The 16,614-nt window shown below is 43.4% G+C and overlaps 1 protein-coding gene across 1 annotated transcript in view; it reads right to left on the bottom strand.

The window, feature by feature from the left end:
* The window catches only part of Ppm1d (protein phosphatase, Mg2+/Mn2+ dependent 1D), a 32,585-nt gene extending 16,249 nt beyond the window's left edge, over positions 1-16,336 (bottom strand). The window contains exons 1-2 of the mRNA XM_021178199.1: positions 15,648-16,336; positions 4,130-4,358 (exon numbers count right to left, since the gene is read on the bottom strand). Coding sequence (XP_021033858.1) covers positions 4,130-4,358; positions 15,648-16,098 — 680 coding nt within the window. The 5' untranslated portion in view covers positions 16,099-16,336. The remainder of the gene's footprint in view (positions 1-4,129; positions 4,359-15,647) is intronic.
* Positions 16,337-16,614: the final 278 nt, after the last annotated feature.

The raw sequence follows: 16,614 nt of genomic DNA, 5'->3' as shown, positions 1-16,614 counted from the left end.
ACACACACACACATACACACACACACATACACACACACATACACACACATACACACACACACACACACATACACACACACACACACACACACACACAGCTGCTTCTCTGGTATTTTTTTTTTAATGTCAATAGAGGTGCTAGAGAGATGGCTGAGTCTGTACAGTGCCTGCCCTGAAAACAGGGGATCTTTAGGTATGCTGGGGCTGCTGGTGCATGCTAAGATGAATGCAGGCTGAGGAGGCAGGCACAAGGGTCCCTGGAGCTCAGCCTACACAAGGCAGCAAGGCCAGGCCAAAGAAAGAGACATCTCAAACACCAGGTGAACAAACCAGTTCCCGAGGTGTGGTGACATAGGTGCCTGTAATCACACCTACTAAGAAGCCTGGGTGGGAGGATCATGAAATTTCAGGTCACCTGGACAACATAATGAGAACCCCATCTCCAACTCTAACCAAAGGGAGCAGCAAGATATTCTGCTTGCCACCAAGCCTGAAGACTTAAGCTCAATCCACTGGGCCCACATATTAGAAGGAAAAGGCTGGTTCTGCAAGGTGTTCTCTGACCTTTATGCATGCCTAAACACACAAATAAATAAATGTAATAAAAAAAATTAGACGTAGACAGAAGATATGCAAACCAGATGATATGAAGCCTTTCCAGTCCCCATTGCTGAGAACTGAACACTGAGCCTTGGGCATGGCATCCACCAGATTTGCCTCTTGCCCAACATACAGATTTGCCAGATAGTCTCACTATTCATAAGAAATCTGACAAACTGCTACATGTGTCACCTTCTTATTAGTTTACTGTATGTGAGCAGCAGGACTCTATCTCCCTAAACAAAATGAACATTAACTGGCTTCACAGCCTGGAAAACTAGATTAGGGATACAGCTCAGTTGTAGAACACTTGGCTAGCATACATGAGCCCTTAGGTTCAATATCCAGTACTACAGAATAAAAGAAAAAAAAAAAGAACCTATCCCGAGGACAGGATAGTAGTGACGGCTGGACACACTGAAGCACTTGACGATGCAAACCTGTCAACCTGAACTCAGATCTCCAGGACTTATGTAAAGCCAGACATAAATGCAGGGACATCTGTAATGCCAGCACTCCTCCTCCAGGGAGATAGAAGACAGAGAAGGGAGAATCCTTGGAAGCTTTCTGGTCATCTAGCGCGGAGAATTCAGCAGGAAAACAGCAAAGAAACCCTGTGTTACACGGGAGAAGGCAGGGGCAATGGCCTAGTTGTCCTTTGACCTCCACACGTAGCCGGGCACACACACTCCCAGACAAGACTGACAGGGAGAGAATACGCAGACAAGGTCACCTAAAGCGAGAAAGCAATAAGAACAAAGGCCACACCAGGAGAGCCGAGCAGCTGTAGGAAATGGTCAATCTGCCCTGTCCTCCATTAACACAGGGCTAGGAAACTGGTTCTATGGCTTAATTAAACTTAAGCAGTCACATGTGGCCAGTGGTTATCACTGATACGGTGACAGTTGAGTTGAAACACATTAAAACAGAGTATCCAAAAATGTCAATATAGAGCAGAATTGCACAAAGTCCCTTGTTCACCTTCCTTTTGGAGAATAAGTTCATCTTTCAGTACTAACACCAAGGAGAGGTGGAAGACAAATGGCGGTTGCTTTCTTACTTTTCTTCAAAGCTGAAGCTCAGTGGGTAGAATGAAGTCAACTGGCCATTCACAAGAACATCGTCACACAGGAGAAACGCATAGAGGATGAATGCCAGCATTCTGTCTTCCAACCACCTTAAAGCCCAAGTGTTCTCTCTAAACAACTAACATGACAGGTGAGCCTCAGCACAGAGCAATTCCAGTAGCTGTCCCCAATACAAATGTACTGAGAGGTCCCCTGATATTTTATTGGCAAGGATATTATGGTCTTTGTGTGTCTGAGAAACAAGACAAATAATGGTACTGTTTACTTAAGAAAAGAAGTCTAAAACCAAAGCAATGTTACAAGACACTACTTTTCCTGCACACTCTGTTGTTGTTCTGTATTAAAAGGCAAATGGAGAGGAACAGCCTGCCATGCAGAGAGCTGACTGCGCATCAACAGAAGGCTACAAAAACAAGAGTGCTGGCCAACAGCCTAGGCTGGGTCTGAGGGAAGACAGGAAATAACTTATCATAAAATGGCTCAATTTTTGCAAAAATACACCTGCTCCCAAATGGCAAAAGGCATGTGTCCAACTGTCCAGATGGTATTTTTAAGTGAAAAGGCAAAAACTATAAACTCTTTCTTTTTAATGAGATTAAAAATCAAAGAAAAAAGAAAAAAATCAAATAAAATAACTTTAAAAATTCAAGTTAAAAAGATAAGAAACTACTCAAGAAAAAAAATCTTAAGAATATAATGAAAAAGCAAAAGGCCTTCCAATATTAAACATGTACAGGAAGAGACCAGTGGCACAATTAAATGGCAGAGATTGCCTACACATGCAAGGACTGGGTCTTATCTCCAGAAATGTCGAAAAAGAAAATAATGCCTCAATTTAAAAGATTGTGAGGGCCAGGTATGGAGGCCCAATCAGGAAGCATTCACATACAATCTCTGTAAGATCGGAGCCAACCTGGTCTACAGCCAGAGCTACATAGTGAGACCCTGTCTCAAAAAATAATCAGCAGAGCCGGGCGTGGTGGCGCACGCCTTTAATCCCAGCACTCGGGAGGCAGAGGCAGGCGGATTTCTGAGTTCGAGGCCAGCCTGGGCTACAGAGTGAGTTCCAGGACAGCCACAACTACAGAGAAACCCTGTCTCGAAAAACAAAAAACAAAAAAAAAACAAAAACAAAAAAATAATAATAAGCAGGCTGGAGAGATGGCTCACTGACTGCTCTTTTGAAGGTGCTGAGTTCAAATCCCAGCAACCACATGGTGGCTCACAACCATCCATAATGAGATCTGACACCCTCTTCTGGTGCATCTGAAAACAGCTACAGTATATTTACATATGATTGACTGATAGATAGATAGATAGATAGATAGATAGATAGATAGATAGATAGATTATGGGGAACTGGGAATCCAAGTCAGCAGGAGGTGCTTGCTTAGCATGCATTAGACTCTCAGTTCAATCCCAAGTAACACACACAATCTACCACAAAGAAAGAGAGAGGGAGGGGCTTGGTGGCACATACTTTGTCCCAGTACAAGTAGGAGGACCTCTATGAGTTTGAGGCTGGCCCACACTTTGTCTCAAAATAAATAAATAAATAAATAAATAAATAAATAAATAAACAAACAATTACATTAAAATGTGTGTATAACCAGCTATTGCAACCAAAGGTAACATTCCATGACAGTCTAAAGACAGAAGATATGAGAGACTAGCTGTCACCTACTAAACACTGCTAGTTCTGCAAAAATGCCAAAGCATACCAGTTCTGTCAATGAAGAATTTTCTCTCACTGTAGACACATACATACATACATACATACATACATGTCCCAAGAGACTTAAAAATGAGAATGCTTTTCTAAATATTTAGGATTATGATAAACTGTAAGAACATGCCAGGCACATGGCATAGTCTAACTGTTCTGCTCCATCCAGATTCTGAAGGTCTTACGTCAGTATTTATTTGAAAGGCTTTCAATAAAATTTTACCTATTGTTACTTGAGATATTACTTCTCATTTAGAGCCATTTTCATCAATAAAGCAATTCAAAATAATAATGTAAATATGATATTTTTATAACAAGCAAATAAAAACTCATAATACTAGAAGATTAACTGCTTTAAAAAGGAAAACAGAACAAGTATAGTTGCCCATGCATGTAATCCCAGCAAAGCACTTGGGAGGAAGAGGCAGGAAGATCAGAGTTCCAGGTGTCAGGCTCAGCTATATAAGATTCTATCTCAAAAAGAGAGTGGAAGGCAAGAGGAAGGATTCATGTATAATCCCAGACCTGTGGAAACTACAGCAGAGGATAACAAGCTGAAGACCAGCCTAGGCTACACAGTGAGTTACAGACCAGGCTGGCCTACACAACTAAACCTTGCCTCAATGAAAAGGGAGTAGGGGGGAGATGTACAAAGACAGAGTAGACACAGTTAGCTACACAGAACCTAAATCAGACAGACAAAACAAATGATCACCTGCCGCCAAGTCCTTCGATTCTTTCTCTTTCCTTGGGAAGTTCTGGCTTGTGATCTTGTGTCACCTCCACAGCTCTCACAAAATCATCCTTTGGGTCATCCTGAATTCCAAGGACCACCCCAGAGTCACCTACATGAGCTACATACATCTTCATGCCCCGTATTATAACCACACTGGCAGTTGTCCCGGACGTGCTGGGAAGACCTGTCATAGTCTTTGGCCATTCTGCTGTAATGAGGAAGAAAACATTTTATATTTTACTTCTCCACATTAGAACAGTTATCAGAATATAAAAAGCAACCTATCTTGAATTAGCATGTTAACACTTGAGTTTGAACAGCAAAAAATTTAAGAAAAAAATCTTGAACTGGAGGGAGGGGAAAGGAGGGAAGGAGAAGAAGGTTTAGAATCGATTTGGCTGAGGTAGGGTTTCTGTTGCTATGATAAAACACCATGACCAGCGGTGGCGCACGCCTATAATCCTAGCACTTGGGAGGCAGAGGCAGGCAGATTTCTGAGTGCAAGGCCAGCCTAGTCTACAGAGTGAGTTCCAGGACAGCCAGGATGACATACAGAGAAACTGTCTCAAGGGAAAAACAAAAACAAAAACAACAACAAAAAACCACCATGACCAAAACAAGCATTGGGAGAAAAGAAAGGGCTTTAAAAAAATGATTTATTTATTTATTGTGTACAGTGTTCTGTCTGCACACCAGAAGAGGGCATCAGATCTCATTACGGATGGTTGTGAGCCACCATGTGGTTGCTGGGAATTGACCTCAGAACCTTTGGAAGAGCAGTCAGTGCTCTCAACCTCTGAGCCATCTCTCCAGCCCCAAGAGAGGGCTTATTTCATCTTACATTTCCACATTATATTCTATCATCAAAGCCAGGGCAGGTAAGAACTGATGGCAGAGACCATGGAGGAGGTCTTGCTCCTCATGGCTTTCCCACCCTACCTTCTTAGATAACCCTGGACTACCAGTGCCCTCTGAACTTCCTAAGCTGCTGTACCACATGTATCCATACACGTACACAAAATACATACACAGATAAATGTAAAAGAACCCCATGGAGCCGGGTGTGGTGGCGCACGCCTTTAATCCCAGCACTCGGAAGGCAGAGGCAGGCGGATTTCTGAGTTCGAGGCCAGCCTGGTCTACAAAGTGAATGCCAGGACAGCCAGGGCTACACAGAGAAACCCTGTCTCNAAAAAACCAAAAAAAAAAAAAAGAACCCCATGAGCAAATTGGATGAACAAATAGATATTCTGCAATGGACTAAAAATAATGAAATTCACTTGAAATGCCACTTTTATCATGTTATAATTTGTCTCAGATGTAGTACTGAATTTAAACTAATCTACTTATAGCATTTGATAACTGAGTTAAAGCAATCCTACACCTGTTTGTTAATATTCTCTTACATATGTTTAAAACAAACAAACAAACCTATAAACTTGTTTTTTAGTGTTTTGTGAAGGTTTTGTTGTTTGTAAGGTGAAGTTCCTCACTGTTTTCCAGATTACAGGGAACACACAATCGTTCTACCTCATCCAAACAAATGAAATCGGATCATGGGCTATGCACCACTGCACCAGACCCAGGATAAATATTGAACATAACTAGCTTCACACCTATATGGGTGACTAAGGCAGGAAGATCACCAGAGTCCCTGAGTTCAAGGCTGTACTATGCTATGCTGACCAAGTGTGTGCACTTGCAAAGAAGCCTGTCCTTCAGTTCGAGTATCCCAGCAGTGAGGCATGGGGGTGGGGGTGGGGGGGGTTATTATTGCTGTTGTTTTATTAACCAGACTGGGAACCACCACCAAATCATCTTGCCTCAACCTCCCTGCAAACCGGAACTTCAGTCTTACCCTGAACCAGGTAAGACTCCTTACCTCGCTTGTTTTTATTCATTTATTTTTAAACATTTGTTTGTTTTGGTGGTGCTGGAGAATGAACCCGAGATCTTACGCATCCTAGGCAAGCGAGCCACCTCCAGTGTCTTTTTATTTGTTTTCTAAGGGTTTTTCATTTTTATGTATGTGTGGGTGTCTGCATGCATGTCTGTGAATTACATATATGCCCCATGCCTGTGCGGGCAGAAAAAAAGGGCCTTTGGATTCCCTAGAACTGGAAACCTGGGTCCCTTGCAGGAGCAGTGAATACCCTTAACTGCTGAACCATCATTATAGCCCCAATTTTTGAGATAGGACTTCATTATATAGCACTGGCTGGCTATGCAACTCATAGCAATCCTACTGTCTCAGCCTTTGGAGTTTCGGGGATTACATTCCCAAGCCATCTTGCTCAGCTAAAACTCAGTCTTCTAAAAAAATTAATAATTTTTTGAATTTGGAATGGTGACATACACCTGTAATCTAAGCTCCTGGGAAGTAGAGTCAGGGAATCATTCATGTTCAAGCAGGGTCTGAGTTATGTGAGATAAATGAAAGGAAGCGAGCAAGAGAGGAAAGGGGGAAGAGAATGATTTTAATAAAGAAAAAATTAGCAGGACATGGTGGTGCATGCCTTTAATCCCAACACTCGGGAGGCAGAGGCAGGCGGATTTCTGAGTTCGAGGCAAGCCTGGTCTACAGAGTGAGTTCGAGGACAGCCTGGGCTATACAGAGAAACCCTGTCTCAAAAAACCACACAAAAAAAAAAAAATACAAATAAGCAAAAATTGTATGTGTACTTTGTGGCAAATATAAAACTTGGGGCACACATTGTATACCTGCTGCCAATATACTCATTCAATCTTAGGAGGTGGACAGTACTGTCATCAGCTCCACCTTACAGATAAGGACACTCTGGCACAATAGTCATATGCAAATTCACAGCACAAGTGAGAAAAGCTTGGATTAAGAACAAGCCAAAAATCCCTCCCTAGCTCTTGCCATGCTTGGAAGCCTATTATGGGGAGAATAGATTGTGCATAGGTCTTTGGGGTGTGGTGAAAGTAATACTCACCTCCACAAAACATACTGGAAGCAATTATCGCAATTTCTCTAGAAATCATAAAGACTGGCACAGATAGTAAAACACAAAAGAGCAGAGCAGATGAGCATATATATTTGTATAAAGTTTATTCATTGCAACAATATGAGAGAGGTAGCCAAGCATAGCAGCTCAACTGTGTAGTCCAGCACTTGGGAGTCTGAGGCAGAAAGGTGACCATGTGAATTCAAGGCTAGCCTAGGATGTATAGTGAGGTCCAGGCCAGCCCAAACTCCAGAGTGAATGCTTGTCTCCAAAAGAAAAAAGAAAGTTTGAAAACCCTTGGAAAATGACACAATTATAAATGAAATGATTCTTAGAAAATGAAATGAGGCTGCAATTTCTGATTCATATTCTTTATTGAAATAAATATAGACTGTTACAGCAAAAAGACCTTAACAAAACTATCCTAGAATCTGGCCAAGTCCCTGGGTTTTTGACCTTTCTGAGATCTGTTGCTTGGTTTTGCATTTTCCTTTCTGCTCTGGCAAAGAGCTGACTTATTTTCTTGAACGAATACTGAGCTATTACTCAGAGTACCTAATTCCTACGAACAGGGGACTTCTACATCATTAATCCTAAACTGGTTTCCACTGCTATAAAAATACTTAATTAAGATTGGGTAATTTGTTATTTATTGCATTTTGAAACAAGGTGTCACTCCTTACCCCAAAAGTGGCTCAAACTTCTAGTGACCCTTGAGCTAGGATTACAGGCATTAACCAACAAACACAGCCACACAGTGAGACGCTATTTAAAAAATAAATCCACTTTAAAAAATTTAAACCACTGCTATATTTGATAACTTAAGAGGTATTTGTCAGGTTTTCCATTGAGGTCTATTTCCTTTGGAATTAACTATTTGGGGGGAAGGTATCTGAGGAGATAGAAATACATTTTTAGTGGGCTGTTATCCTTCGGAAACCAGTGACAACGGCTTTTTTTTTTTTTTCCAGAAAGGGGTCTTTGCAAATGAATGTAGGTTAAGATCCTTAAAAAGAGATCATCCTGGATTAGAGTGGGCACTTAGAGAAGGGAAGACAATGCAGAGAAGGGAATAGAAAAAGAAGAGGCTGAGATACAGAGATGCATCCATCTTCAAGCCAAAAAACAGCAAAAGATGGCTGACAGCTACCAGAGGCAGGTGCAGAACAGATTCTCCCCAAGGAACCCACTCTCATGACTGCTTGATTTCCAACTTTTGACATCCAAAGCCATAAAAGCCTAAGTCTCTATTGTTTCAAATCACCCAGTTATTGGTTGACAGAGCATTCCTAGGAAGCTAACATAACTCTGTTGCATAAATTTTCATTAATGAGTTTTGTTTTTTATGCTTGCTTATTTATTTTGTGGGCAGGAGGAGATGTGAGCCACAGTTTACAGGAGTCCGTTCTCTCATTCCACCAAGTGTTTGATTCCTAGAAAGGGATCAAACCCAAGCAATGAGGTTTCCCAGCAAGCGTCGCTATCCACTGAGTCATCTTGCTGTCCCAATTCACAACTAGTTTTGTATGTCTAGGTACACATGTGCAGTACACAGGCATGTGTGTGTACACACGAACATATGTAGGAGACAGGTCTGGTCCCTAGCAGCCTAGGAAGGCGCTGCTAACACTCCCCGGCTTTCCTCCCCAGCACAGTGCACCTGTTCCACAGGCAGAGGTGCCGACAGCCCTGACAACCTGAACTGTCGTCAGGGCTCAGATACCACAGAGGATCAAGAACCCATTCCTACCAATTGTCTGTCCTCTGACCTATGCCACACCCCACACATAATAGTGAAGTAACAACGGGTCCATGTGTTTATTAAGATATAAAGGAGCTGACTCATTTCATCACTGTACTGGACAGAAATTCAACTATTCTGCTGACTGTTGAGTGGCTGCATTACTTCAGGGCGACATGGACAACCCTAGTCTTAGTTACAAGTAAGGCAATTGCAGCCAAAAACCTCAAGCTTCAGCTAAGAGGCAGACAGAAGGACATGCTGGTCTCTCAGTGGCCAACATGATCTTTCCAGCAGCTCCTCCTAATAATTCTAAGAGCTCAGCTGCCCTCTGGGCTGTGTTGACTCATGCACTGGTGGTACAAAGCAATGCTTGGTAAAACTTGGAGTGCCTGATCAGTGGTCATGGCAGAGCCTCAAAGTAAGCTAGTTGCCACTGTATTCTTCATAGCTACACCCTTATAAGCTGGGCTCAGGAGAAGACTTGGTAAGGCATACCTGTAAACCTAGCATAGAAAAGGTAAAACAACAGTATGAAAATTTCATAACCAGGGGGCTGAGATGGCTCGGAGGTTAAGAGCACCGACTGATCTTCCAAAAGCCCTGAGTTCAAATCCCAGCAACACATGGTGGCTCACAACCATCCGTAACAAAAATCTGATGCCCTCTTCTGGAGTGTCTGAAGACAGCTACAGTGTACACACATATAATAAGTAAATAAATAAATAAATAAATAAATCTTTAAAAAAAAATGTCATAACCAAGGGACTGGGAAGATAGTCAGTTGGTAAAGTAATGCAAGACCTACATAAAAAGTCAGGTGCAGAAGGAAGCTAGAGAGATGGCTCAGCAGGTAAGGGGATTGGCTGTTCTTCCAGAGGTCCTGAGTTCAATTCCCAGCAACCACATGGTGGCTCACAACCATCTGTAATGGGATCTGATGTCCTCTTCTACCATACAGGCACATACACAGATAGAGTGCTCCTAAACATGAAAATAAATAAACCTTTTCATTAAAAAAAAAAAAGAAGAAAAGAAAAGTCGCCGGGCAGTGGTGGCACACGCCTTTAGTCCAAGCACTTGGGAGGCAGAGGCAGGCAGATTTCCGAGTTCGAGACCAGCCTGGTCTACAAAGTGAAACCCTGTCTCAAAAAAAAAAAAAAAGTCAGGTGTGGGGCTAGAGAGATGGCTCAGTGGTTAAGAACACTGACTACTCTTCCAAGGTCCTGAGTTCAAATCCCAGCAACCACATGGTGGCTCACAACCATCCATAATGAGATCTGACACCTTCTTCTGGTGCATCTGGAAACAGCTACAGTGTACTTAGATATAATAAATAAATCTTTAGAACAGAGTGAGCAGGATCCAATGGGGCCAACTGGAATGAGAAGAGGTCCTGAATTCAAATTCCCATCAAGCACATGATGGCTCACAACCATCAGTACAGCTACATTGTACTCATATATACATAAAATAAGTAAATAAATTAAAAAAAAAAGTCAGGTGCACTAAGAGCTTGTGATCCCATTCCTAGAGAGACAGAAAAAGATGCCTAGGGTCTATGGTAGCTCTAGCCTAGTTAGTGAGCTTTACCTTAGCAAGAAACCCTGTCTTTAAAAAAAAAAAAAAAAGGAACAGTGGGCAGACAGTACACCTGAGGAATGATACCAAAGGTTATCCTCTAGTCCACACATGCACAGAGATTTCAAAGGTAGCCTAGGCTACATACTGTAGCCCTATCTCTTTTTACTTTGTTTAAAAAAAAAAAAAAAAAAGTCGGGCGTGGTGGCACACGCATTTAATCCCAGCACTTGAGAAGCAGAGACAGACAAAATTCTGAGTTCGAGGCCAGCCTGGTCTACAGAGTGAGTTCTGGGACAGCCAGGGCTACACAGAAAAACCCTGTCTTGAAAAACCAAGAAAAAAAAAAACAAAAAACTTATGTGGTAGCACAGGGCTGTAATCCCAACTTTGGGAAGTGAATACAAGAGGACCAGAAATTCATGTGCAGCAAAATTGAGATACCCACCACCCCCTCCCCCAACTATTTGAAACCATGGCTCAGGAGGAAAAAGGAAACAAGACAGAAAAGATGAACAGACCAATGGTGGTGGAGATTCATGCCTGAAATCCCAGCACCCCAGAGCCTTAGAAAGGAAGAGCAAGGCTCCTGGGCTGTGTGGCAGATAAGATCCTAGCAGAGAACAGAAAGCTTGGTTATTTGATATGTGCTGTCCTCAAAGAAAAGCATGATGGATTTCTAATTGCCATTTAGAAGGCTCAAATGCCTATCTAGCAGGGTAGTAGCCTTCAGCTTCCCAATAAAATCTTTTCTCATGACATCAATAAAAATAGTCTACTTATTTTTTGTATCACATGCTGAAATGTACCAATATTCAGAAGATATTAACTCACGGTACCATTACACCGTGTCAAAATCACACATAGGCAAAAACTGATTCAAACCCCAGGAGAAGGCTGGGCCTCGAACCCAGTAGCAGACTTGCCTACCATATACAAGACCCCAAGTCTGGTAAGGGGAAAGAATGTTTTGTTTATTTTGGTTTTAGAAGATGGGACAGATGATTTCCAGGGGTCACTTCATGAGGAGCTATAAACAAGACATGTTGGAGGAGGAGTCATTCTTTCAGTAACTTTTTTATTTTCATTTTTAGATTATAGTTTAATTACATCATCTCTCCCTTCCCTTCCTTCCTCCAAAACCTCCCATGGACGCACACCCTCAAACTCATGGGGCTAGGATCTTAATACAAGACTACAAAGCTTTCATTACTGAGGTTTCAGACCACAATTCAACTGAACTTAAAATGCAACGACTTGACACAGACTACTCAATGATCTGAAAACACTAATACAATATTCCTTTTCCTACTACACCTGTATATAAAAGGCCCTTTTTTTTTTTTAATCTACTTCAACCAACTAGTAGAAGAAACTAAGTGCAGAAACAGATGGGAACTAAGATGTCTTCTATTAAGCCATACATTAAGAGATTTGCAAAAAAAAAAAATTATATATATGTGTGTGTGTGTGTGTGTGTGTGCAATGCCATTCTTTACATTAGGAATTCTTATTTGGAAATAATATATACTTTGGAATGATATTGTTCTTATTTTTTTACTTTTTAAAGAAGACTGAATTAGCCGTAACTAAGTACATATGTGTCTAGGCTGTGTGGATGTGTACATACGAGTACTGGTGCCTGTGAGGGTTGGAGGTATTGGATCCTCCCGGAGCTGAAGTAACAAGTGGTTGGCCTGGTTAGTATCACTTTACTTAGACAGGTTCTCACTGTGTAACCTGGAGTGGCCCAGAACTAGTAAGGAAGACCAGGCTGCCTCAAACTGACAAAGATCCAACTGCATCCCGAGCACTGGAAGTAACAACCTTTTTAAGTAGGACTTTTATCTACACTGATAGATGCTGCCCACATAAACAGTAGCTCTTGGGTCACTAGTGACTTAACAGTACAGGAGCCTGGAGTAATAGCTCAGCACTAGAGCCATACATAACGAATGAGGCTCTAAGTTTAATCTCCAGCACAAAGAAATAGCTGTCTAAAAAGCAAATAGTTGCTGGGGGGGGGGGGGGGGCACGCCTTTAATCCCAGCACTTGGGAGGCAGAGGCAGGCGGATTTCTGAGTTTGAGGCCAGCCTGGTCTACAGAGTGAGTTCCAGGACAGTCAGGGCTACACAGAGAAACCCTATCTCTCGAAAAACCAAAAAAAAAAAAAAAAAAGTTAAGAACTGATATTAACCCAGTGAGTATAACAGAGAAACGTGAATGCTCGATTTCAAAAGAAACTGTAGTGTCACATAAGAAAATACTGTCTGGCAGTCTATATGATCAATATAGTTTTAGCTTAGGGGGGCAATAAGCCTAAAAATGAAAAATGTTTTAGTTATTTGTTTGAGTTTTCTTTGCATGTACATTTGTGCATCGTGTGTGCCTGGTGCCCAGGAAGATCAGAAGAGGGTGCTGAATCCACTGTAAATGAAGTTTCAGATGGCTGGGGGTGCTATGTGGGTGCTGGGAACAGAACCCAGGTCTTCTGAAGCAGTAGCAAGCGCTTTTAACCACTGACCCATCTGTGCAGTTGCCCTAATCCCTGAAATATATGTGTGTTGTTTTCTAGATGTGCATATATGTCTTGTTTTGTTTTGCTTTGCTTTGCTTTGTTTTACACACGTCTCATTATGAAACCCCAACTGACCAGAAACTCGCTCTGTACACCAGACTGGCCTTGAACTCAGAGATTCGCCAGTTTCTGCCTCCCATTGGTTAGTATTAAAGACATGAGCCACCATGCCAATCAAAAGTGAAATATTTTAATGTGCCTTGGAAAAGGTGTCTTGTCAAAGATGACAGGAAAAAAATGCTAATTAACACAAGTGCAGAGGGAGGGTGAACAGGGACTGAAAGGACCTTGGCCTGAGGATGGATGACAGGCTGCAAACACTAACTCTGTTTAATTGGTAGAAAACCAAGAGCTGAACAAAAATTAAGAACTGTAATTTTTTTAATTTGTATTTCCTATATCATGGTTCTCAAAATACTTTAATTCTTTTAAATCTAAGTTTTGAATATGGAGTTCATTTAAGGTTTCACCCAGTAAAAAAAAAAAGCATGACTCAAAAAGTATTTGTATGTAGGGCTGGAGAGGTGGCACACAGGGTTAGAGCATGGTTTCTTCTTCTAAAATACCCAAGTGCCCGAGAGCTCATTCCCCAGACGCCACAGCCCACATCCCACAACCACCTGTATTGTAACCTTAGCCCTCAGGAGAGCTCATGTCTCTGACTTTTTTTTTCAGGCATGTGCACTCACATGCATACATCCACACATAATTTAAAAATACAAAATGTCTTTGGAAGCTTTTGAAGTATGTGCATGTATAAAAACACATTTACAATTAACAGCGTGACCCCTGCTTTATTAAAGGGACGCTCAGGCATCACAGAGGTAGGGCTTGTGCTTATGTGAGAGACCCTGAGTTCAATTCAACACCAGCACAAGTCAGATTAAAATAAACCAAATATAAAGTTCAAGTTGCTGCTTCCCTTTGTGATAGTCTTGCTGTCCTGGCCCTAAACTTGCACCGATCCTCCTGGCCTGCCACCCAAGTGCTAGGATGACCAGCATTAGCTACCATTCTCCAATATGAAGTGTCAATCTTTTTTTTTTTATTCTTTTTTTTTCCGTTTAAAGAAAGGGTCTCTTTACTAGGCATGGCTGTCCTGAAACTCTCTCTGTAGAATAGACCAGGCTGGCCTCAAACTCAGAGATATCCGCCTACCTTGGCCTCTCAAGGACTAGTATTAAAGGCATGTACCACCACACCTAGTTAAAGTTCAAATATTAAAGGCTTTTGATTTTTAAAGCATATGGGAAATTCATATGCCCCAAGTGTACTGCAAAATAAATGAACTCTGTAATAGGTCTTTGTGTCTAACCTTAATCCTCTTTGTCTCCCTATCCACTTTTCCTTCCTCTCCAGCCAATAATATAGTGCATTTCTAGAGCAAACTACAATGCTTTCAGCTCTACTCTGCCCACACGAAAACAAAATAAATCCATGATAGGGGCCCAAGGGATTTGCTGGGACCTGCCTCCAAAACCCTCAGTGGCTGGTCTTCAAGTCAATCAAATACTTGGCAAAAGGCCCAACAGATGGAAAACAGATTTGAAACCAGCTAGCCTATACTGTATGACAATGCCTTTCTAAAAATACTGTGTATTTTACAAATCTGTAACAGCACTGAGTCTCTGTCTCTTTAATGAAAATAGAGTGACTTTCTTACACCACTATAAACAAAGGGTTTTTAGTGGCAGGAGCATAAATTCTTTTCTGTAACAAAGATATGCACCATATACCCAGGGCAAAATAAGCAGCCATATAACCCTCGGGCATTTCTGTTATCTACAGAAGTATTGTCTGTCTCGCAGAGATTCAAAATTTAGATGGGCGACAATCACACTTAACTTTTAGGAACTAAGATACCTGTTACCAAAATCTACTTTGATGAGTAGTTACACAAGTGCTTTTCACTATGAACTTTTGGAAAACTGAATGCAATTCTAAGTATCTGACACACACACACACACACACCAAGAAGTTAACACATGCCCCTAACATGGAGCCAATTTAATATTTAACACGTTGCACACCTCTCTCATAAACAATTCAAGGGATTACCCCAAAACACTATCACAAAAGTAAGTTGCCTATGTTAAGCCCTTCTAAATTGACTTACATAGAGCCATTCGGGTCAATCTGAAGAAGTGACACCACCGGTAGGAGGCAACCAAGAGGGAGGGACAAGCCCAACAAGAATAAAATTATGACAGATGCTAGGGGAACGCTCCAATTCTTGCCACCTCCTGCTTCCTTCACCTGGCCTGCGTAGAAACGTTTCTTAAATGTATCCCTCAGTTACAATCTGGCGCCGGCATTCAAACACTTCTGAGCGTGCTGCTACCAAAGTGAATTAGTGAAGGGAGAGGGGACTGTTGCCCCCTGATCGTAGGAGGGAGGAGATAATGCAAGGAGCGGTTGCTGGGAGACAAGCCATCCTAGCGTTTCCGAGGCCACTCGGTGTGCCTAGAACTCCAACCATGACAGTCTTCACTCGCATCCCTTGTTGGACAGCGTCGCTTGATGGATAGCGCTCTTGGTACCGGGGAGGCCCACGCGGTGCTGATGCTATAAAAAGCCCAGGGGGGTAAGGGGAGAAAAGAAAAAAAAGAGGCGGGCGGGGAACTTACCCAGTTTCTTCCACATGGCGAGGTGACAGGCGAGGAAACCTTTGCGGATGGCAGCGCACACCTTGGCGGGCTCGGACGAGGTGAAGCCTTTCTGCTTCTTGATGAAACCCCACAAGTGCTCCCGGGCAAACTGTGCCGCCTCCCGCCCGCCGTGCCCGTCGCACACTGCAAAGAAGGCCACCGAAGAGCGGCGGCGACAGCAGCGGCCAGCGGGTAGCGAGGCCACGGCGTCCGGGGCAGGGTCGCGGGCCGCCGCCGGGCCTTTTCCCGATGGCCCGACGCCGGCGAGAGTGGGGGTCGCCGGCAACCCGAGCGCCCGCCGCGGTACCGGCGCCGGCTTGTCCTCCGCAGCCGGCTCGGGCTCCACCACGATCTGAGTTACGTCCTCCATGTACTTCCTCCCGCCCTGGTCCGAGAAGACGCTCACTCCCAGCGAGTACAACCCCGCCATGGCTGGCTGCCCGGGATCCCGCCGTTCCCACGCAGCCCGCCGAATTCCGAGGCGGGAGACACACTCGCCGCTCGCCGGCCAACTATTGTTTATCTTCGACGAAGCCGAGAGTGAGGAGGAGGCGGTCCCCGCGGCGGGGGGGGGCGCGTGATGTCGGGACTTGTCCGCGAGAGCTGGGCCGGTCGAGTCGCGGGCGAGAGGAGCCGAGCAGCTGCGCCTGCGCACTGAACTCGCTCCCCGCCCGCCCGCGCCCACCAAACAAATCAGACGTTCTTTTTCCCCCCCTTCGCCTGCTGACGTCACTCGGCTCGCTGAGACAGACCAATCAGGAGTCGAGAAGAGCAAACTCGCCCCCGCCCTCCTCCCACCCCCGCATCTCTCTGCAACTGCTGCTCTCGCTCGGCCCGCCGCTCCGGTGAGCGCGCTTCTGGCCGGGTTTGTTTTCTCCAGCCTAGGGCTTCTGTACCCTGGGGGTTTTCCGCTGTTACTAAGCGGCTGAAGCCTCAACCTGTCACC

The sequence above is a fragment of the Mus caroli genome, chromosome 11 (assembly GCF_900094665.2).
Source record: "Mus caroli chromosome 11, CAROLI_EIJ_v1.1, whole genome shotgun sequence".
NCBI lineage: Eukaryota > Metazoa > Chordata > Mammalia > Rodentia > Muridae > Mus > Mus caroli.
The sequence above is the reverse complement of the archived record's forward strand: the minus strand, read 5'-3'. Positions and strand labels throughout refer to the sequence as shown.